Source organism: Octopus sinensis, linkage group LG28 (assembly GCF_006345805.1).
Source record: "Octopus sinensis linkage group LG28, ASM634580v1, whole genome shotgun sequence".
NCBI lineage: Eukaryota > Metazoa > Mollusca > Cephalopoda > Octopoda > Octopodidae > Octopus > Octopus sinensis.
The window spans coordinates 399,035-422,147 of NC_043024.1; the positions used below are offsets into that span (position 1 = coordinate 399,035).

The window sequence follows — 23,113 nt, forward strand, 5'->3', positions numbered from 1 at the left end:
TTTCACAACATTTTGAATTAATTATATATTATCTCATAGCTTCAATATTTCAATGATGTGATTGTTTATTTTTAGATTGACATTGTAGGATAGGTACGAAAGGCCAGATCTGGCCAGTTTAACCTTTCAGCATTCAGATTCCTCTGTCAAATGTAATGCTTATTTATTCACATTAATTCTGTCTTATAGGTTCAAGCTTTCAGTGATGTGATAATATAGTTTTGGACATATGACATTGTAGGGTCGGTGTGAGAGGCCAGTTTGAACATAAAACAGGTAGAGTATTTGGGCCAGATATGCTAATGGGTTAACTATCACACATTCACTATATTTTCCTGCTGTATTTCTTAACCCTGACTCTTATCTGTCGGTTGTGTCCTCCAGGTGTACCAAAAGTGTTTCTCCTCCAGTATGCCACTCTTCAAATAACCCAGCACCAACAAACATGGCAGCGTCTATGGCTTTCAACTTGGACTTCAGCAGATACAGTGTAATACTCGTAGTTATTATTTTTGTTTGTTACATCAACTCTCTGCAATGTGGCTTTGTTTTTGATGATCTATCAGCCATAATCGACAACCAGGACCTTCGACCCCATGTACCACTGTCAAATCTCTTTTGGAATGATTTCTGGGGTACACCTATGAATAAGGTAAGTTCATACATGTAAAATAGGCAATAAGAGGACTGGTAGTCCTGTTATTGTTTGGTTTTGAGTCAGTGTTGAATGAACAGACCTATAATCAAAACTAGTTACCTCGTGACCATATAAAATGTGTCTAAGGCTGTGGTTCTCAACCATTTTTTTTTACTTATAGACCCCTTTGATTCCTGTTTTACTCCAATCTGCATATATATATACACACACACACACGACACTTCTTTCAGTTTCTGTCAACCAAATCCACTCAAATTCACACAATTATTGCATCAGTCCTTCAGTTTTACTAAGCCCTGTAAAAGAACTGGGAAAGTTGGGCCTCCAACCAGGCCTTTTGCAATACGCTTAAAGCCAAGAATTTTTGAGCACCCCCTCATACTCTTTCCGTTTACTATATAATTCAGTCACATGTAGATTGCCATTAGTCTGTCACTTAAGATTATTTTTAGTAATCACATAACAAAAGTTACACTTGCTTTTGTTTCCCAATAATCTCTGCTAAGTCAGCCTTGTTTTCCTTTTTCTTTTCTGATTTTTTAAAATTGTAAAGGTAATTTGTGGACACGCTATATATTGAAATTGATAAGAATTTTCTAGAGAGTCTGAGTGTAAACATTAATATTTGCTTTCTTTAATAAAACTTATTCCTGACCAATTAATAAGTAGTTGTCTTTATTATTGTAGACACCAACAAACAGTGAAGCCCTTACTATACATTTATGAATGACTGATCTTATCTTTATTCCTTATAGGAAGACAGCCACAAGTCTTACCGACCATTATGCGTTCTGACCTTTCGGCTGAATTATGCACTGACTGCCCTCAACCCAATGTCCTATCATTTGGTCAACATCGTACTACATGCAGTTGTCAGTGTATTACTAATGAGGTGAGGCCAGGGGTTTTCTTTTTATGTTTTATGCCATACATTTTTCTTTCTTTGTTTTTGTGAACAGTTGCTCTGTTGTTTATAGATTTCCGTGAAGTAATTAGATTAAATTTATCTTATGCATTTCAAGTGGTTGAAATGTTTACTATCCAACCACAAAGTTTTGGGTTCAGTCCCAGCTGGAGCAAGTGTCTTCCACTATAGCCCTGGACTAGCCAAAGCTTTATAAGTGGGTTTCGTATGACACTGATGCTTGTTTACAACCATCATGTGATAAGACAAGACACGCTTACACACACACACACACTTATATGGTACTTGTCTATTCATTAGTGGAGTATGACCATCACTGACGGGTTGTCTTCTAATTGATTGTTCCTACAAACATGAGATCAGCAATGACTCATGAAGCCAGTCAGAGACTTTATTACAGAGACTAGGAATTAAATAGTTTCGGCAAGGGAGACAATTCCTACAATCTGAGCTGATTCAAGTTTTTGATGAGGTTAGACTGGTTCTCAAGAAGGTTCCCTGTGACACTTTGGGATCTATATAAGGTTTTGTGGTTAGAACTTATGTGCAATAAATTGCTCATACTTCGACAATACACAAAATATTTTAACAATTTTTTTAAATGCAAATCCTAATAATATTTATTTCGTTTTTGGATTTGGTTTGCAAGATTCTTTATATGAGTTCGTGTGTTGAAGCATATTCTGTTGTGTCTGGGGAGAGCAAGCACATAAATATGCAGAATACATACATACAGATGCACACACATACATATATACATATGCATACACACATGCATACATACATACACACACATACGTACGTGCATGCATGCATAGGCACACACACACACACACACACACACACTGACCCACACACATGTGCACAAACAAGAAGGAACGCAGTGTGAATAACAGACAGAGTCAAGACTATTGAAAAGGTTGCAAAAAATAAGTCTAAAGCCTAAAGATCAATGAAATGCCTCCTTTCACCATCATTCTCTTCTGTCGTCTTAAATTCTTTCTCTTTTGTCCACAGAGTCTGCTGTTTGTTCCTGCATCATTTCACTGCTCTTCTCGCTGCTGTCCTCTTCGCCTTACACCCAATACACACAGAAGCAGTAAGTAGAACAGATTAGATTGATCTTGTTTCGTTCTCGATTAGAACTGCACACCTGCAGAATTCTTGCAGCAGAGTTGCACCAAATGCTTTGTGGTAATTTGTTCTGGAACTGTAAAATTTTCAAGATCTCAGTCCTTTCCGTACCGAAGTAAAGAGTCATTGCTTCTTCATGGAGGGCCCATGTGGGAAGATGAATGGGAACATAACATGATGTTGACTGGATGTTTGATTTTTATCACTTTCAGTACATATTTTGGGGACACAACAGGCCAACAGTTGTTCTGTATGTTCACCATCTGATCCTGGCAAAACTATTTCTCATCTGAGAGAAAACAGAGCATGTTCAGTTGGAAGGAATGCCTGAGTTTGTTCAAAAGCTTCATGGTGCAGTTTTTCCTCTTGACCTTCATGGCTTGGGGTAAAAATTGGTCCTTTCTCATTTTGTATGAGGAATACTGAATGTCTTCATGCATTACCTGCCCGATAAGAAACTCAGACACTCCACTGACCTTGACGATGAACCTGATTGATTTGGAGGGATCGTTGTCCATCATGGCCTGGATCTTACCAACAAATTCAGTTCTTTTCTTATCAGAAAAATCAAAGTGAGTTTTCCAAGCTGCTGTACCTTCGTAATCACCATTAAACTCATGCAACTCTTTCCAAACTCACTGCACTGTCCTCAGATTGACACCTAAACACCCTGAAATGTTCGTATTGGAACTTCTGGTGCAAATGCCAGGCAGTACAGCATGTCATTCTCAAATTTCTGGCAAAGTGAATTGCCTCATGGTACTGTTTTTTTCACAGACGGTGCCCAACTGACCCTACTATACTGTATAATCAACAAAATCAAAAACAAACAATGTGCCTGCAGAAAATTAAGCATATAAAATGGTGACAATTTACCCATCGCACCCTCTATGTGTGTGTGGTTTTAGTGGTTAGTATGTCAGGCTCACAATCATGAGGTTGTGAGTTCAATTCTTGGACCGGGCTGTGTGTTGTGTTCTTGAGCAAGATACTTTATTTCACATTGCTCCAGTTCATTCAGCTGTAGAAATGAGTTGTGGTGTCACTGGTGCCAAGCTGTATCGGCCCCTTTGCCTTTCCCTTGGATAACATTTGTGGTGTGGAGCGGGGAGGCTTGTATGTATGGGTGACTGCTGGTCTTCCATAAAATAACCTTGCCTGGATTTATGCCTTGGAGGGGAACTTTCTAGGTGCAATCCAATGGTCATTCATGACTGAGGCAAGGTCTTTACCCTTTATTTTTTTTTACTTACAAGATCTTGGTTTCAATTCCACTTGTAGGTCACAGGAGTTGTGGGACGAGCTGAAAGTCTGTCAGCATGTTTTTTCCTCGCAGCATTGTTGGTTTATGCCAAAGCTTCAAAACATCCTTCTCGAACCAGTAAGTGGCCAGGGATTTTCTTTTTACACTTTATTTCTTTTTTGTAATTCATTCTTCTTCTTCTTGACAATAATAGTTGTTATTATTTCTGTTATTTTGTGATGGAAACTCATGGCTTATTTTGCTGGGAATGATGGAAAGTGTCAGCCGTCCACAGTCAGCAAGTGTCACCCTTATAAATTCATTGAACAAATGGTTGACCTATTGAAAACCTGTATTCAGTGATGCTTTTCTGTTATGTAATGTAAACCCCCAAAAAAGCCTGGGGTTTCTACCCAATTCCTGCATTTGCTAAAAAAATATGGAGAAAGAGGATGAGTGATGATGAGCAGGCTTTCATGCAAAAGGATGAAAGACAAAGTTGACCTCTGTGGAATTTGAACTCGGAACATAACAGAGAAAATGCTGCTAAGCATTTTGCCCAGCATGCTAATGACTCTGCCAGTTAACGACCCAGCATGTTAACGACTCTTAATAATAATAATAATGATGATGGTTTCAAATTTTGCCACAGGGACAGCAATTTTGGGGGAGGGGATGAGTCAATTACATCGACCCCAGTGTATAACTGGTACTCATTTCAACGACCCTGAAAGGATGAAAGGCAAAGTCAACCTTGGTAGAATAATAATAATAATAATCCTTTCTAATATTGGATCAGTTGAAACCTTCGTCATCATAACTCCCAAATGCCAGCTACCATAACCAGATTTGAACTCACAGCTCTGTGGTTTGTAGCCAACCTTCTACCCTCGTCCCCAGCTGCTGTGTACATTTTTTTTAATGGCTTTTTTGTTATGTTTTTCTTCAGATTGGTGGTTTCTGTTGTTGACTCTCCTCTTTGTGGTGGCTGCCATGTTGTCCAAGGAACAAGGTATCACAGTGGTTGGTGTGTGCTGTGTCTATGAAATTGTCATCGCCCAAAAGGTAACATACGTGTACACACACACAAACACACATTCACACACGCACGCATACACACACACAGTCAAACATTACCACACGCATACGTAGACCCTAACTTCACAAGTCTCGTTTGCTTTGACCCTTCAGTATCCAGATTTCTCTGTCGGTTGTAAAGCTTATTCATTCACAGTTTTTTTATTAATCAAGTTTTATCTCATAGCTGCAAGATTTCAATGATGCAATTGTTTATTTTTAGAATGGTATTGTAGGGTAAGTGTGAGAGGCCAGATATGGCCAGTTTGAAGATAAAACAAGCAAATTGTTTTGTCTGGATGTGGCACGTTTAAATGCTAAAGGATTAAATCTGTGATTCTCAACCACTTTTTGCCTATGGACCAATTCCTGTTTTATTAGGATGCACTCCTGAAGCCATTTGAAGTTTTAAAAAATCTCATTAGATTTTTTATAATTAAATATTAAAAGGAATTGTATAAAAAAATTGATAAAATATTTTGTGTATTGTAGAAGCATAACCAACTTATTGCAAATGAATTTTAACAACAGAATCTTATGTGGACCTGCAAGGGCCATATGAATCCCCTAAGGGCCATATAGACCCCAGTTGAGAATCACTGCTCTAAATCGTCAGCCACAACTACCTCTCACCACCCACCATTCCCAATTCTACCTCGGATTACTTCAACTGCAGCTACCTTCTAAAAAGACCCCCTTCGGGTATTGTTGTTGTAGTTGTAGTAGTTGTTGTTGTTTTTAAATTTGTAGCTGTAGGGGGGAGTTGATTTTATTGACCCCGAAAGGATGAAAGGTAAAGTTGGCCTCAGAAGAATTTGAACTCAGAGACTGAAGACCAACAAAATGCCTCCAAGCATTTTGACTGGCATGCTTAACAATTCTGCCAGCTTGCTACCTGATGAGGGTTTCAAATTCTAGCACAAGGCTAGCAGTTTCAGGGGAAATTACATCAACCCCAGCCCTCAGTTGGTATTAATTTTATTGACCTCAAAACAACAAAAGGCAAAGCCAGCCCTGCTAGGACTTGAACTCAGAATATAAAGACAGACAAAATACTTCCAAGCGTTTCACTCAGCAGAGAAGTGTAGACATGATGATAGCAATGCATCTTCCCCGTACATGTGTTAGGATGATTTTTCTCTCTCGTGTCTTTCCAGATAACGCCACAAGGTATTCTCAAAGACTTTGCCAATATTTGCAAAGGCAAAATCTCTTTCCCAGCTTGGTTGAGAACTTCAGTTTTGCGAGGAACTTTCTTAGTTGGTTCCACGTTGTTCCTGTTGCTGGCCAGGATAAAGATTATGGGTGCAGAACTCCCGGTGTTCACAAAGTAAGTTTTCCCTTTTTTTTACACCAAATTCCATCAAGGCCTGCTTCCCTGTAGCCTTCTGTGATTTGGTTCTTCACTCACATAGGCTTCAACATACACACATGAATGGACACATACACACATACAAATGGACACATACATTCATGCATACACATACATACATACATTACATATACATGTATACACACACATACATGCATGCACAAATGGGCACAAACATATGTATACACACACACAGTCATATAGGACGCATATACATGAGAGCAACGACTTTCCCAGCCATCACTTTTTCCAAATGCTCTGAAGAAGCGACCATAACCCCAAAATAATACAGAAAAACAAAGATAAAACAGCAAGTTTTTTGTTTGTTTTTGTTTTCCTTTTCTTTTTGTAGTTTACCACCACTTAACCAGTGTTTGTGTGTTCACACCTCCTTAACTTAGTGGTTCGATAAAAGAGATTGATAGAATACGTACCAGGCTTATAAAATATAAGTGCTGGGGTTGCTACATTCGACAAAAAATTCTTTGAAGTGGTGCCCCAGCATGGCCGCAGTCTAATGACTGAAACCAGTAAAAGATAAAAGATACCAACACAATTCTCCACCCACGGAAACCAGTAATACGTCCACAGCAGGAAGATAATGGTTCACCTGATGGTGGAGGAGAAACCCTTTTGAGGTTGTTCGAAATACCAATAATAATAGTTATTTCTTAGTTTGGCACAAGATTAGCAATTTGAGGGGAGGGGCATGAATCGATTACATTGCCCCCCAGTGTTCAACTGGTACTTATTTTATTGACCCCCCCAAAAGAATGAAAAGCAAAATCGACCTCAGTAGAATTGAACTCAGACCATAAAGACATGAAATGGTGCCAAGCATTTCGCCAGGCATTCAAACAATTCTGCCAGCTCACCGCTCTCTTGGTTTCAAATTTTGTCACAAGGCCAGCAATTTTGAGGGAAGGGGTAAATTGATTACATCGACCATAGTGCTCAACTGGGACTTATGTTATTGACTCCGAAAGGAATAATAATAATAATAATCTTTTCTATTAAAGGCACAAGGCCTGAAATTTTGGGGGAGGGTTGTAGTCAATTACGTCGGCCCTAATATTTCACTGGTACTTAATTTATCGACCCGGAAAAGGTGAAAGGCAAAGTTGACCTTGGTGGAATTTGAACTCAGAATGTAGCATCAGATGAAATACCGCTAAGTATTTCATCCAGCATGCTAACGATTCTGCCAGCTCACTGCTTTATCATAATAATAATGATGATGATGATGATAATTTCTGTTTTCCTTTCAGATTCGACAATCCAGCTTCAGTGTCCTACACACCGAGCCGACAACTGACTTTCAACTATTTGCTAGCGCTCAACCAATGGCTGTTGCTCTGTCCATCATGGCTGTGCTGTGATTGGACAATGGGCACTGTACCGCTCGTGCACTCCTTCCTTGACCTCCGTAATCTCTCTACACTGATCTTCTATGTCGTGCTCTTCAAGTTTGTTGCCTTTGCACTGACCAAACAAGGGCCGCGGGCAAGAGCCATCATCATGGTACGTAGACCACAGCAACACGTGACTCTCTCCTTTTCATGCTCTTTATTTACTTTCCTCTACCCCACTCCATACTTGCTCTCACCACTCCCCTCATACTTTCTAACTTACTCCCCCTCACACACATAACTGACTTGTCTTCTAACATACATTAACTTGCTCCTCCCATGCACACCATAACTTACTCCTCCCTTCACATACATTGTTACTTTCTCCTCCTCTCACATTGTAACTTACTCCTCCCTTCACATACATTGTTACTTTCTCCTCCTCTCCCATTGTACCTTACTCCTCCTCTCATAGAGACTGTAGCCTCATCCTCTTCTCCTGTACAACTTGCTTCACCTTCTCACAGATGTTCTCACTTGCTCTATTTACACAAAACCCATTCTAAACTGTTCTCCTCTCCAACACACACACACCCAGACATTTGCTTTGTCCATTTGAGGCATCCTTTCTCTCACTGAGTGGACCGGAACAATGAGAAATAAAATGCCCTTCTCAAGGACACAACTCACCACCTTACAACTGACCACTAAGCCAAAAGCAACTGTCCACTGAGCCACTTCGCTTCACAAATTCCTCTCAACAGACATCATATACACAGATGCTAGATTCCCGTGATAAACATCCACCTTCCTCGCACGCACACACACATACACATTATACACCACACACATACACTCACACAGTATATACACACACATACCATACATCATACTCTCGCATATACTACATGCATACCGTATATGCACATACCATTCATCATACTTATACATTCTACACACCATTTCCTCACACACATACCATACACCACACTTACACACTATATACATACACCTGTCATTTACCATATTCACACACACACACATACACAATATGCCATACACACAAACACAAATGTTTCAACGACCCTAAAACCTCTTCTTCTTCTTCTTCCCCAGAGTCTTACTTTACTCGTTCTGCCATTTGTTCCGGCCTCAAACCTCTTCTTCCCAGTTGGATTTGTTGTTGCTGAGAGGGTCCTCTACACCCCTAGTATGGGCTTCTGCATTCTTGTTGCCCTAGGGTTTGAACTCTTGATTCAACACACCAACAAGTGAGTCTTGCATTTTCCTTTTCATCATCATCATTTAATGTCCGTGTTCCATGCTGGCATGGGTGGAACGGTGCCGCAAGGGCTGGCCAGGCCAAAGCCTGCACCGGACTTCTGTGACTGTTTTGGCAGGATTTTGGCAGCTGGATGCCCTTCCTTACACCAACCACTCAGCAGAGTGGACTATTATTATTATTATTATTATTATCATAATATATTAAGGCAGTGAACTGGCAGAATCATTAGCATGCCAGATAAAATGTTTAGTCTCCTCTGGTTCTCTTTTTTGTTGTCCATTCTGTGTTTCTGTGGTGTGGGTAAGGATACACTCCATAGGAAGACAATGAACTAAACAGGACAGGAGAAGACACGTGGAATGGAGAGTTGGTGTAGAGGTCACAGGAGGTGTGACAAAGATTTCAGACAAAGGACACTAAAATAATAATAATAATAAAGCTGAGGTGAAGAACAACTGTATAATGCATGTGTTTATTTGGCAAAAAACAATTTTTTAAATGACCATCCTGAAATATAACAAAATAAGCAATTAAAAACAGTAATTTTATTAACTAATTGTTTTTCGGTTTTGTTTCCAGGACCTTGAAGATGGTACTGTGGGGTTTGATGGTGTTTTTATTAACAGTTCATGGCTTGAAAACAATTATCAGAAATTTTGATTGGTAAGTTATCAACCCTTCAACATTTTTGCCACCACATTTTGTCATCAGCTGCAAAAACTCAGTCACCCCCAGCCTGGTACCTTTATAGGCTTATGCTTTTGGAAACAACAGACAGAATGTTTGCTGGTCTGCAAATTGGTCTCAGCTCTATTCCTGCATGTTCGATTATAATTAAATGTGCTAAACATGGCTTTACACAAAAATGTTTTATTGAAAGCTACTTTGTGCAATGTAAACCATTTAATTCCAGTTTGACCAAGCAATTTGCAAACCAGCAAACATTCCATCAGCTGTTTTCATCAATTTAACATGGTACTTCCTGGGCTGTGAGTGACTGAAACCGTTTTCATTGATGATCAAGTGGAATTTGCAGAAACACCCATGTTCTACAAGACTTAGGGGAGAGTTTCCTCTCAGGACTCTTCTTGCAGCATCAGGTCTTCTCTCATCACAGCTGATAACAATCAAACATGTTCTTTACATCATTTTAGCATTTATCAAAGTGGTCGTTTAACCCTTTTAGCCATTCTGATTCCTCTCTCAAATGCAATCCTTATTTATTCACATTGTTTTCAATTAATCCTGCATTATCTTAAAGCTTTCAGATTTTGATTAAGTGACTGTTGTATATTTTTTAGACTAACATTGTAGGTTCTGTGTGAGAGGCTGGATCTGGCTGATTTGAACATAAAACAGGACCAACCTTTTGGCTGGACTGACTGGTTTAGATCCTAAAGGCTTAATGCTTTTTTTAATCTCAAAATTATGATTGAAGGTTTAAAGTTAAACACGACCATTTTAAAAATGAATGGTTGTCTATCACGGAAACAGGGTCAGGTTTTAGTGGGTTGGTATCAAAAGGGGCTAATTGAATGTTCTAGTTCTATTTTTTTCTTTTTTTCCAGGCAATCTGAGTATATTTTATTTAAATCTGCAGTGAAGGTCAACCAGAGAAATGCCAAACTGTTCAATAATATCGGCCATGCTTTAGAAAAAACATCAAACTGGTCGGAAGCTCTTGAGTATTTCACTTTTGCTGCAAAGTAAGTCTGAAACTAAATTCTTCCATGGTTTTTGATTGGTTTCTTCATTCAGGCATTCGGATTGTGTGGGGCAGCGGGGATCTCTGCTGGCTTTTATTAGACAGCAACATATTATATTTGTGGCATTATTTTTCGTAGTTTGATGCTCTTTTTGTCACCAGCTTTTTCCCATTTGAAAAGAGAGTTTTATTCTGTGACTCCAAGAGCTTAGAACTACAGGACATAGAGTTTGCTGGGAATGGAATGGTTTTTTGGGGAGTTTTATTTGCACAGACAATCTTATGTGAGAAGCAGAAATGACAGCTTTCATGCACCACTCTTATGCATGCACACACACACACACACACACATGTACACAACATATCATCATCAGTGAAGGTGCATGGATCAGTGGTTAGAGCGTTGGGCTCACTATCATGAGGTAGTGAGTTCAATTCTTGGACCAGGCTGTGTGTCGTATGTTCTTGAGCAAGATACTCTATTTCATGTTGCTCCAGTTCACTTATCTGTTGAAATGAGTTGCAATGTCACTGGTACCAAGCTGTTTCGGCCCCTTTGCCTTTCCCTAGGATAACATCAGTGGCATGGAGAGGGGAGGCTGGTATGTATGGGCTATTGCTGGTCTTCCATAAACAACCTTGCTCAGACTTGTGCCTCAGAAGGGAACCTTTTAGGTGCAATCCCATGGTCACTCATTCCTGAAGGGGTTTTTTAGCCTTTACTCTTAATCATCATCATTTAATGTCCATTTTCCATGCTGACACGGGTTGGATGGTTTGACTGGGGCTGAACCATGCTCCTGTTGTCTGACGTGGTTTCTATGGCTAGATGCTCTTCCTAATGCCAACCACCTTACAGAGTGTACTGGGTGCTTTTTATGTGGCAAGTGCATACATGCAGGCACAGGCATGGCTGTGTGGTAAGAAGCTAGCTTCTGAACCACATAGTTTTGGGTTCAGTCCCACTGTATGGCATCTTAGGTGAGTGCCTTCTACTATAGCCTCAGGCTGACCAAAGCCTTATGAGTGGGTTTGGTAGATGGAAACTGAAAGAAGCCCATCGTATATATATGTGTGTGTGGGTGTCTGTGTTTGTCACCCACCATTGCTTGACAACTGATGTTAGTGTGTTTACATCCCTGTAACTTAGCAGTTCGGCAAAAGAAACTGATAGAACGAGTACTGGCTTACAAAGAATAAATCCTGGAATCGATTTCTTTGACTAAAAAACCCCTTTAAGACAGTGCTCCAGCATGGCTGCAGTGAAATGACTGGAACAAATAAATGAATAATATAAACGTGTGTGTCTGAGTGTACGTCTATACATTCATGTGTGTGTGTGTGTGTGTGTGTGTGTGTGTTTGTGTCTCCTTCACATGAGGTGATGGCTGTAAAACGATGAGTATCCTTAATTTCCAATATTCTGTGAGAATATGTCTGACCATGGGGGAATATTGCCTTGCTTGGCAACAGGTGGTGAAGGTTGGTGACAGGAAGGGCATCCAGGTGTAGAAAATTTGCATCAACAAATTCCATCCAACCCATGCAAGCATGGAAAAGTGGAGCATTTAAATGGTGATGGTGGTGGCAGCCGCAACAGCAGCAGATGAAAATAAGGATTCTACTTTTGATGATTTGCTGTGCTTGAGAAGAAGATCCATCAAAGCAAGTAGAGTCGCTGTTGTGGCAGATATTGGTGTCACACAAGTGGCACCTGTGCTGGTGACAGGTGAAAGCACCCATTACACTCTCAGATTGGTTGGTGTTAGGAAGGGCATCCAGCCATAGAAACCAGGCCAAATCAGACTGGAGTCTGGTGCAGCCCCTCAGCTTGCCAACCCTGGTCAAACCATCCAACCCATGCCAGCATGGGGAACAGATGTTAAATGATGATGTGTGTGATGATGATGATGATGATGATCACAATGATGGTAGCATTTGCACTGATGGTGAATATCATTTTGTATTTCCAGAGTTCAGCCTGACGACATTGGAGCCCACATCAACGTTGGGCGGACATATCAACACCTGAATATGTCAAAGGAAGCAGAGAAAGCCTTCCAGACGGCCATTGATCTCTTCCCACCTGTTATCCAAGGTAGAGGTCATCTTTAAACTCTTTTATCTTTTACTGTCTCTGGTGGATCCAGTGTTCAGTCAAATCTTAAACTGCTCTTAAATATATTCTTAAAAGTTCTTACCAAAACAAAACTTCACCTTTTCTAACCCCAGGTAAAAGTTACACAGCTCGAGTGGCCCCAAGCCATCTTAATGCATTCTTAAACCTTGCTTCACTTATTTCTAAAAACGAATCACGATTGAAAGAAGCTGAAAAAGTAAGTTGAATCATATTTGTAACATTTTCTTCCCTTGGTTTTATATTTTGTTTAAAACCCTTCCTTCTGTATATTATATAATGAATATCTATATTAATAAAAGCAAAATTCTGTCTGTCCATCTAGGACCCCTGTGCCTCAGTCTACATGTGCTCTGCATAGACATTTTATACCTTTTTGGAATCAGGAGGATTCCAGGATTGAAAATCTGTTCTTCATTCGGTTCTTGAACATCCAGCATTGGGATCTGATTTAAAAGCATTTGGGTTGCTATTTCTAGCAGGTAAATCTTGGTTGGCATTTGTCAGATGACATCAGAGATGAGGGGGAGAGATAAATGACATTCACTTCGTTAATTTTACATCGGGATAGGAACTTTGGGACAAATTGGCCAACAGTTGGGATTGAACTTGCAACTGGAACAATAGAATGATTTCATTACAGAATTAATTCCCATCCATCCTTATTAACCTCTGATCAAGGCATTTTGTGATTACAAACATATTATAGTGATGCTATTTAGCTCTCTTTCGTTTTGGGCTGCTGGCCCAGTTAACTCCTCCATAGAAGCCAGCTGAAAAGTCTGCATGAAGTGCGACTTTTAAGCTAGTAATATAATATAGCGAAACTATTGTATCCAGTGCTCAGGGGCTGCACTACAACTCATCAGAAAAAGTATCCAAAAGTGCACAAACAGTATATAGAATAATGCACAGGAAGTGAACAGTGAATGAGCTGTTTTAAAAAAAAAAGGTGGGGAGAAAATAAGTTATGTTGTTGGGGGATTTCAGGAAGCTTTTTGAAGGATGTAGTGTCCCAACAGCTAACAACTGATGCGGGTGGTTTATTCCATGCTTCAGCAATTCGAAGTGTGAAAAAAATGTTTCCAGTAGTCATGGGTGTTGTGTTAGACATATGGAATTCAAAAAGGGGCCCAAGGTTGTTGTTGGAAAGATGGTGGATAATCTTGTGGGTGTTTACCAAATCATTTGCCCGACATTGGAGCTTTAATGTGTCCATGCCCAGGGAAGCAAGATGTTCAGATTATGGCAGATGCCTGACAGCAGGTATTCATCTGGTTGCACATTTCTAAACAGTTTCCAGGAGATCGATATGCTGAGCAAGATAAGGGTTTCAGACTGGTGATGCAAACTCTGTGGACATACCATAGCCATGTACAGCTTCAAATAGGAAACTGCTGTTAAATACATCGTTGCCTGATATTTTTACCGCCACTTTTGTTTCTTTAATCTTTTCATTTACATCTCTAGTCCTATATTTTAACCCTCTTTTCCATTTCTCTCATCCTATATTTTAACCTTCATTTTTATTTCTCTAGCTGTATAAGTCTGCCATTACCATGAGAGCTGATTATGTGAAAGCTTACATGAGTAGAGGAGAGGTTCTTGTCCGTTTGGGAAGGTAAGTTTCTGTACCTGTCATCGTTTTCTGTTGGTCTCACTTGACCCTTCTGCATTCAGATTACTCTCTCAAATGGAATCCTTATTTATTCACCTATCAACCTTCTCCCACATTTAATCCCTTCACACCAAAAAGCACCTGCGATGGTGCTGTGTACAAAACACTGGCGTTCGTTTTACATAAAAAGCACCCAGTACACTCCAAAGTGGTTGGTGTCAGGAAGGGCATCCAGTCATAGAAACCATTCCAAAACAGACGATGGAACCTGGTGCAGCTCTCCATCCTTGCCAGCTCCTGTCAAACTGTCTAACCCATGCTAGCATGGAAAATGGACATTAAATGATGATGATCATGATGATGGTGATTGCTTTGAATTAATCCTGGATTATCTCATAGCTTCAAAATTTTGATGATGAGGTTGTTTGTTTTTGGAATGACATTGTAGGGTAAGTGTGAGAGGTCAGATCTAGCCAGTATGAACAAAAACACAGGCAAAATATTTGGACCACATATGGCCAGTTTAAATGCGAAGGGGTTAAAAGGGGACTGGTAATGCCAATGATGCGAGTGGAAAGGGAGAACTCATGGGATTGAGTTGACCTCTGACTAGAAACTTGCTGTGAGAACTCCCAACCATTAGGTCTAAATACTCCCAACAAGGCCCCTGGTGGTAGTAATGCTAAACTGGATGGCAGATTGTTTGTGGCTGTATGTCTGTGTGTCTTCCTGAAGTCATGGCTGTCTCAACACCGAGACCACTACAACACTTTACCACTTTACTATAGCCTCAGCTACAGCCATCACTGCATCGTCATAATCATCATTGAATGTCCGTTTTCCTTGCTGGCATGGGTTGGACGGTTCGACGAGAGCTGGCAGAAACGTTAGCATGCCGGGTGAAATGCGTAGCCGTATTTCGTCTGCCATTATGTTCTGAGTTCAAATTCCGCTGAGGTCGACTTTTCCTTTCATCCTTTCGGGATCGATAAATTAAGTACCAGTTACACACTGGGGTCGATGTAATCGACTTAATCCGTTTGTTTGTCCACTCTGTGTTTAGCCCCTTGTGTGTAGTAAAGAAATAGGTTTGACCAGAGCTGGCAAGCTGGACTTGGCCTGGTTTCTACAGCCGGATGCCCTTCCTAATGCCAACCACTTTACAGTGTGTGCTGGATTCTTTTACGTAACACTGCACAGGGGTTTCTTATGGGGCACCAGCACAAGATTCTTACAGGCTAATCTTCTTTACCAGGGGGACCGGCCTCAACACTTCTGCTGTGGAGCACAGGTCTCTTTGAGTACAGCAAGGTGTCAAGCATCTCAGCCCTTTGGCCATCTCACCCAAAAGGTTTGGCACCATGAGGTCATCCTTCACTACTTCATCACTCTTCCATTAGTCCGTGATACATAAACAGTTGTCGAATGTGAGATTTCCCTCAAACACCGAGACACAACAACACTTTTGCTAACACTGTTCACCACCACCCACTGACCCCACTACATTAGTCACCACTAACATGCCACTACAACCATCACCACCACTCCTACACCTCTACAGCTACCCCCAACCATAATACAAACCTTCCTCAACCTCTAAGCCACTCTCACACTCCCAACACATAATTATGTCTATTTCGGGTTCTACTTTCAATATTACATTTTTTGTATAGATTTTCATATTTTTCTCTTTTCTTTTATTTTTTTTTAGGTTTTTTTTCATCTAATTTTGTTGTTCTTCTTTTCTTTTGTCTTTTCCTCTGATTTCTAGTTTCATTTTTCTGCCTCTTTCTGTTTTCCATCTTGTTTGTGTCTCTTCTTCATCCTTTTCCTCTCGTTTCTCTTTTCTTTCATCTCCAGACTGGAAGAAGCCAAGGAACAATACCGCATCGCCCTCCACTACGAACAGTCGGATGCTGACATCTACTATAATGTAACGACTCACTGACATCAACGGACACACTCTTGTTGTTGTTGTTGTTGTTTTGTTTTGTAGAAGCCATTTCAAGTCTTCTGGGGACTTCTAGTAACAGTAGCAAGTGGGACGTTTTACTACGGGGGTTATTTGTGATTAATTAATGATATATTAGCACCCTTTGAACGTTGGGCGATCTGCTGCGCTTGGGAAGACCCACCAAGCCAAGTGAGGTCACAGTCGTGGCCAATGCTGGTGTTTCGTAACTGGCACCCAGGGTGGTAGAATGTAAAAAGTACCCACTACACTCCTGAAGTGGTTGGTCTTACGAAGAGCATCCAGCTGTAGAAACCATGCTAAATGAGATTGGGACCTGATGCAGCTCCCCCCAGCTTACCAGTTTTCAGTCAAACCGTCCGACCCATGCCAGCATGGAAAGCAGACATTAAATGATGAGGATATTGCAGGGAAAAAAGACCAGATTCTGACAACTAAGGTTCTGTTAAATTTGACAGTGTTTTCCTTATGATATAAACTGTATCCATGGAAACCATTGTTGTTGTTGCTGCAGCTGTTGTTAAGACCCACCTTAAATCTGATCAAAGAAGCCCCATGTTCCAACCATCCAGTCTTTTATTCATAGATCCTGGTTCAATACCACCCTCTGACATTGGGTGCCTTTGCCAGATTTCATTCTGCTACAAGCTTTCAGATCAAGTCCCCCTCAATCTGGGGAGTGGATTCCTTTCTCTTCTAACTGAACCATAAAACAGTATCCAGGGCTACATCATGCAATATGTCTGACCCCTCCCCCTTTTTTTTAAAATTTAGCAGATTGGGAATTAACCTTTTAACATTCAGATTGTTCTGCCAAATGTAATCTTTTTTCATTCACATTGTTTTGAATTAACCATGCAATATCTCGTAGCTTTGAGATTTTGATGATGTCATTGTATATTTTTAGAATGGCATTGAAGGGTGGGTGTGAGAAGCTCGATCTGGCTTGTTTGAACATAAAACAGCATATTTGAGCCAGATGTGGCTGGTTTAAATGGTGGAGGGTTAAAGATTTTTTACTGCTTTTTCTAGCAGGTCAGGCAACATGACGGTTCTTTCGGTAACATTATCATCATGTAGTGGTAGTGTGTGTGTGTATGTGTATCAGCTGTATGTCTTATAATCTATGTTGAGACTGTGTGTGTGTGTGTGGTGAGTTTTGTCTTGTTACATAATGTGTGATTGCATCTTCTGAGACAATGTATATCTGTTTGTACTCCACCTGCCTTCGTCTTTTGTTTATTTTCGTAAACCTTCCTGTTATATATCTGTGTGTCTGTATTAGTTGTACTTTGCCTTATGGCAGGTGTTTGTTGTGTTGGCTGAATGTCATCGTATATTGTGGGTGTGGGTGTGGTGACACTGAATAAATGAATGCTGACTTTGTCTTTGTCACATTCTACTTTTGCCCTTCTGCTCAACACGTGGCTTCTTTCAGTGCTGAGTTCACCTTGGGACACCTGTATTACCATTTGACAGGCAGGCATAGCGCCCCAGTCAAACTCCCTGACCGACACTACAGGTGTGCTCGCTATAACATCTCATCCCATTGTATGTGTATATGCTGGCAGAAACGTTAGCGCGCTGGGCGAAATGCTGAGCGGTATTTCGTCTGTCGTTACGTTCTGAGTTCAAATTCCGCCGAGGTCGACTTTGCCTTTCATCCTCTTGGGGTCGATAAATAAAGTACCAGTTTCGCACTGGGCCAATGTAATCGACTTAATTCCTTTGTGTGTCCTTGTTTAGCCCCTTGTGGGTAGTAAAGAAATATGTATGTGCTTTTTGTTTGCTGTGATATTTCACAAGTCCTCTGGATCTACAAACAACCATTTCCTGGCAGTGTGTCTCTGTTTCTTCTCCCTAATTTAGATTGGTGTTGTCAACTTGGAACAAAAGAACCTCCTGGAAGCTAACACCTTCTTTGAGCAAGCACTCAGATTGAACCCTGACCACCAGGTTAGTTGATTCTCTTTTTATTATTGTTGTTTGCAGTACTGCAGTAGTATGTGTAACACACATTCTACATGTAATCACAAAATTGTTACCAGTTCAAATAAGCTTGAGGCAAATGTGAACCTTTACGAAAGTCATTCAATGTGTTTTGTTATGGAGAAAGTTTCTTGCTGTTGACAAATGGTTGCAAATGCACCAAATTGGCTCAGAGCAGCACCACCGGACCAAACTGTGGGATGCATTGCATTTTGGAGTAGTCACCCCCTTGTGGCTGAAGCAGAAAATGGAGATCAATACAGCACTAAAACTATGAGGTGGGTGCTGTGAGGTGTTCCTGGCTTTAAGGGCATCGCAAAAAGCCTGGCTGGAGGCCCAGTTTTCTGAGTACTTTTACAGGGCTTAGAAAAACTGAAGGACCACTGCAATAAGTATGCGAATCTGAGAGGGGAATATCTTGGATTAAATCATAAACTGATCCTCCTGTGTTTTCTTGTACTCAAAGCCAAGAACTTTTCAGTACCACTTCATGTTTGTGTGTGTATATCTATAGATAGATAGATAGACACACACAAGGGGATGCTGAAAAGCTGCTAGCTTTAAGGGTGTCCTGTAAAGCCTGGTTGGAGGCCCAACCTTCTGAGTTCTTTTACAGGTCTTAGAAAAATCTCAACAACCACTGCAATAAGTATGTGAATCTGAGAGGGGACCTACGGCCAGGAACTTTTCAGGACCCCCCCTTTGTATGTTGTTCCTATCAAACCCAAACTAGATGAAATACAGAAATTAAATGATGATGATGATGATGATAATGATTCCTTGTTACAAAATGTTTTTTTTTAATATATTTGCAGCAAACACTTTTCAACTCAGCCCTTCTTTTACAAGATCTTGGAGACCCAGTTTATCGACCTGAAGCAATGAGGAGGTGAGTTGTTCCCTTATCATTCCTATGCTGTCATCTAAATAGAAATAACTTCCTGTCATTCTTTCCTATGTTCCTGGAGAAGATTTTAATTAAACTGCTGTCCCTTAAATTCTCTCCCATTCATGTTGGGTCAACCTGAGCTGCTCCAGAAAGCAAGTTCTCTTCCATTCAGAGACAACATCTGGCTGGGCCTTTGTTGAACTCTTGATCATGAAATTGTGGTTTCGGTTCCTGGACTCGGCAATGTGTTGTGTTCTTGAGCAAAACACTTCACTTCACAGTGCACCAGTCCACTCGGCTGGCAAAAATGAGTTAATCCTGCGAGGGACTGGCATTCCATCCAGGAGAGGAATATATATGCCACAGAAACTTGCCCTATGAGCCTACATGACTGAAGGAAGGATCTATTTTCATCTATAATAGAAAATCCTTGCCCAAGGTGCCACATGGTTGGAAAGCAAAATTCTTAACTTGGAAGGGCATCCAGCTGTAGAAACACTGCCAGATCTGACTGGCCTGGTGCAGCCTTCGGGCTTCCCAGACCCCATTTGAACCGTCCAACCCATGCTAGCATGGAAAGCGGACGTTAAACAATGATGACAGTTACACTTGTCTGTCTGTTTGTCTAAAGGGGGTTCTCTTCTATTCATGAAGGTGGTGTGTCTCTGAGATGAGTTCTCTCCCCTCCTTCGTGGAGCATTTCTGTCAGAGCCCCATCCTAAGAAGACCTTTGAACCTCATCTCAGACAACAGTTACTTTAGTCACATGTTACTCACTTTTACTACTTCTCGGGTGAACACAATCAATGGATTTGAACCCACATCTCCAGATTCGTTAACATTGTTATTTTGTATTATTGTTGTGTTTGCATCTTTCTGTAACTCTTTGATACTCTCTTGTGCCTTAATCTTGTCTTCAACATTTTCTAGATGGAAACTGAAAGAAGCCTACTCTGTGTGTGTGTGTGTACTCTTGTCTAGATGTGATGATTGTAAACGAGCATCATCATCATCATCATCATCGTACAAGCAAGGTTGTTTTGTTTCCAGTCTTTCATGGAAAAGCATGTCTAGCCATGAGAAATCTTGCCTTACTCGGAAAGGTTAATATCGTTTCATGAGAGTAGTGGTGCCACATAAAAGCATCCAGCCATAGAAACCCTGCCAAATCAAACTGGAGTCTGGTGCAGCTCCCCCACCTTGCCAGCATGGACAACAGATGTTAAATGATGATGATGATGAGTAGGTTGTTCTGTTGATTGGATCGACTGAGACCCAGTCGTAACCAACAGTGTCTGTGTGTGTGTGTATACACGTGTGACCTTGTCAGGACATTACATGATGGTTGTAAATGGCCATCATCATCGTACAAACAAGGTTGTTTTTTTCTTATTCCTGCAGTATTCATCTGGAGGTAATCAGTATTCATCTGGAGGTAATCTCTCTTACAGATGTGCTGTGTTTAAGAACACAAAATCCAGAACTATCAAATAATAATCAACCTGCCATAACAGAATGTTAGATGCACATTTCGTCAAAAGCATTTACTCATTGGCAACCGTATTCTAAGAAAAAAACCCAGCCCTTACCATTATAGGAAAGCAGTGACTGAGCAATCTCTTGCAGATACGTGGATGGCTGTTTTAATTGAATACTGCTTCGGTTGCTTATAACAGATTCAGCCAGGCAGCTAATTGCAGCATCAGTGATTGTTCAGTCAGTTTCCCTGTATCAGAAGAGGTGGATTTTGTCATTAATATTTAGTAATTGTCATTCTCTCACTTCTGAGTGTTCCAGTTGATCTGATCAACGGAAGAGGCTACTTGTGGAATGAACATGCAAGAGAGATTCAGCAATGTGACAAGGTTGGCCCATTGAATTACAGGTATGACTCACTTTTGCCAGCGAAATGAACTGGAGCAACGTGAAATAAAGTGTCTTGCTCAAGGACACTACACACTGCCAGGAATTAAACTCACGACCATACAACTGTGATCTGAACATTCCTAGGCTACTGACAACGTTCAATGACGCTGAAATGCACATCTAGCATTCTCACCAGCCACTGCTAGACACATTTTGTCTGCTACTCATAGAATTTTGTGATGTGCCAACTTGCATATTTCTCTCTGAATCACAAAATGGTGGAGGTAAAGAAGATGGTGTTTGTCCTCCTTGTGTCTTTCCAGGTTGCTGCATTTACTGGAGTTAAAACCTAATGATGCCAAAGCTTATTATTGCCTCGCTATCTTGGCTGCCGACAACAAAGAGTTTACCAAGGCAAAGAACTGGTTTCAGGAGGCCATCAGAGTGAGTTAAACTTCTTTCTCTCCTTTTCATGTCTGTTACTCTGTTTTCTTTTTATTCTTCTGCTAATCCCACTTTTCTCTGCTCTTCCATTTCACACTTTTCATTGCACACACACTCTACATAACTGGCTTCCCCTGGTTCAGTCCACTGCAGGACTAAAAATGTGGATAAGCTGGGCTTTTCAGAAAAAGAAATCCCCCAACTACACATATAGACATATATATATATATATATATATATATATATATCCCCAACAAAAATCTAATCGCATCACATAACGACAATACGGCACAACTATTCACCTCATTGGACCCTCTCTTTCAACATTACACCAGGACACGTCAAAAAAGAAACTGACCACACAAAATTCAAGAAGTCTTTGGACAAATTCCTTCAAACAGTACCGGACAAACCACCCACACCCGGATATGTCTCCGCAAACAATAACTCTCTGCTCGAATGGGCCTTGGTGCCCAAATCCTGAACTGAAAGACTTCGCCAGGTGGTGCTATTAAGTTAGACATGGCCTGGGCCAATACTGGCCAAAAACCTTTCTAAGTTATTCTAAGTTCTAAGTTATATATATATATATATATATATATACATATATTTATACATATATATATACATATACATATATATATATATATATATATACACATATATATATATATACATATATATATATTATATATACATATATAATTACACATATATATATTATATATACATATATAATATATATATATATACACCCACATATACATATATATACATATACATATATATACATATCACATATATATACATATACATATATATTACATAATATACATATACACATATATATAACAATACACATATATTACATATACATATATATATACATATATATATATACATATATATATACATATACAGGGTCTCGAGGAGATAGTGTTAGTTGAAGGTTACCAAACCTGGCGTCACAGACAACTTCAGCTTTATATAGAGAGAGATAACACACCACATTAATACACATACCTAGAACACACCCACACCCACACACACATGTATGTATGTATGGATGTATATATGTACATCTGTTCACTTCTCGCCATATTTTTATCCTTCACTTCCTACACACACACACTCACACACCTTATTAGCTTACAATTTCTTTCTGTCAACAATTGACAACAGAAGTACGCTCACCGATTAATACTACCAAACTTTAACGACAGAAAGTAAATTAAAAACCAATTTACCTTTTCTGTATTGTTATGGCAATTTGACCGTCGGTGTGTTTTTGCAAATGTGTTCGAATGAGAAGTGAGTTGTGTTTGGCGCCTTTTTTACTAATAACAAACACACACGTGTGTGTTTGAGTGTTTGTATGTAGTTGTTTGAAACGTTTGAACTTCCCGAAAAAAATGTTTGCGTGTCTATGTGTGTGTACACTGCAAAGAGA

General features: G+C 40.1%; 1 protein-coding gene across 1 annotated transcript in view; it reads left to right on the plus strand.

Annotated features, from left to right (window-relative positions):
• The window catches only part of LOC115225911 (protein O-mannosyl-transferase TMTC3), a 355,782-nt gene that overhangs the window by 1,821 nt on the left and 330,848 nt on the right, over positions 1-23,113 (plus strand). The window contains exons 2-18 of the mRNA XM_029796915.2: positions 385-652; positions 1,414-1,550; positions 2,601-2,682; positions 3,999-4,098; positions 4,910-5,025; positions 6,195-6,367; positions 7,678-7,930; positions 8,875-9,029; positions 9,623-9,706; positions 10,612-10,749; positions 12,722-12,846; positions 12,981-13,084; positions 14,424-14,506; positions 16,364-16,436; positions 18,345-18,431; positions 19,280-19,353; positions 21,543-21,663. Of these exons, the coding sequence (XP_029652775.1) occupies positions 446-652; positions 1,414-1,550; positions 2,601-2,682; positions 3,999-4,098; positions 4,910-5,025; positions 6,195-6,367; positions 7,678-7,930; positions 8,875-9,029; positions 9,623-9,706; positions 10,612-10,749; positions 12,722-12,846; positions 12,981-13,084; positions 14,424-14,506; positions 16,364-16,436; positions 18,345-18,431; positions 19,280-19,353; positions 21,543-21,663 (2,112 nt within the window). The 5' untranslated portion in view covers positions 385-445. The remainder of the gene's footprint in view (positions 1-384; positions 653-1,413; positions 1,551-2,600; positions 2,683-3,998; positions 4,099-4,909; positions 5,026-6,194; positions 6,368-7,677; positions 7,931-8,874; positions 9,030-9,622; positions 9,707-10,611; positions 10,750-12,721; positions 12,847-12,980; positions 13,085-14,423; positions 14,507-16,363; positions 16,437-18,344; positions 18,432-19,279; positions 19,354-21,542; positions 21,664-23,113) is intronic.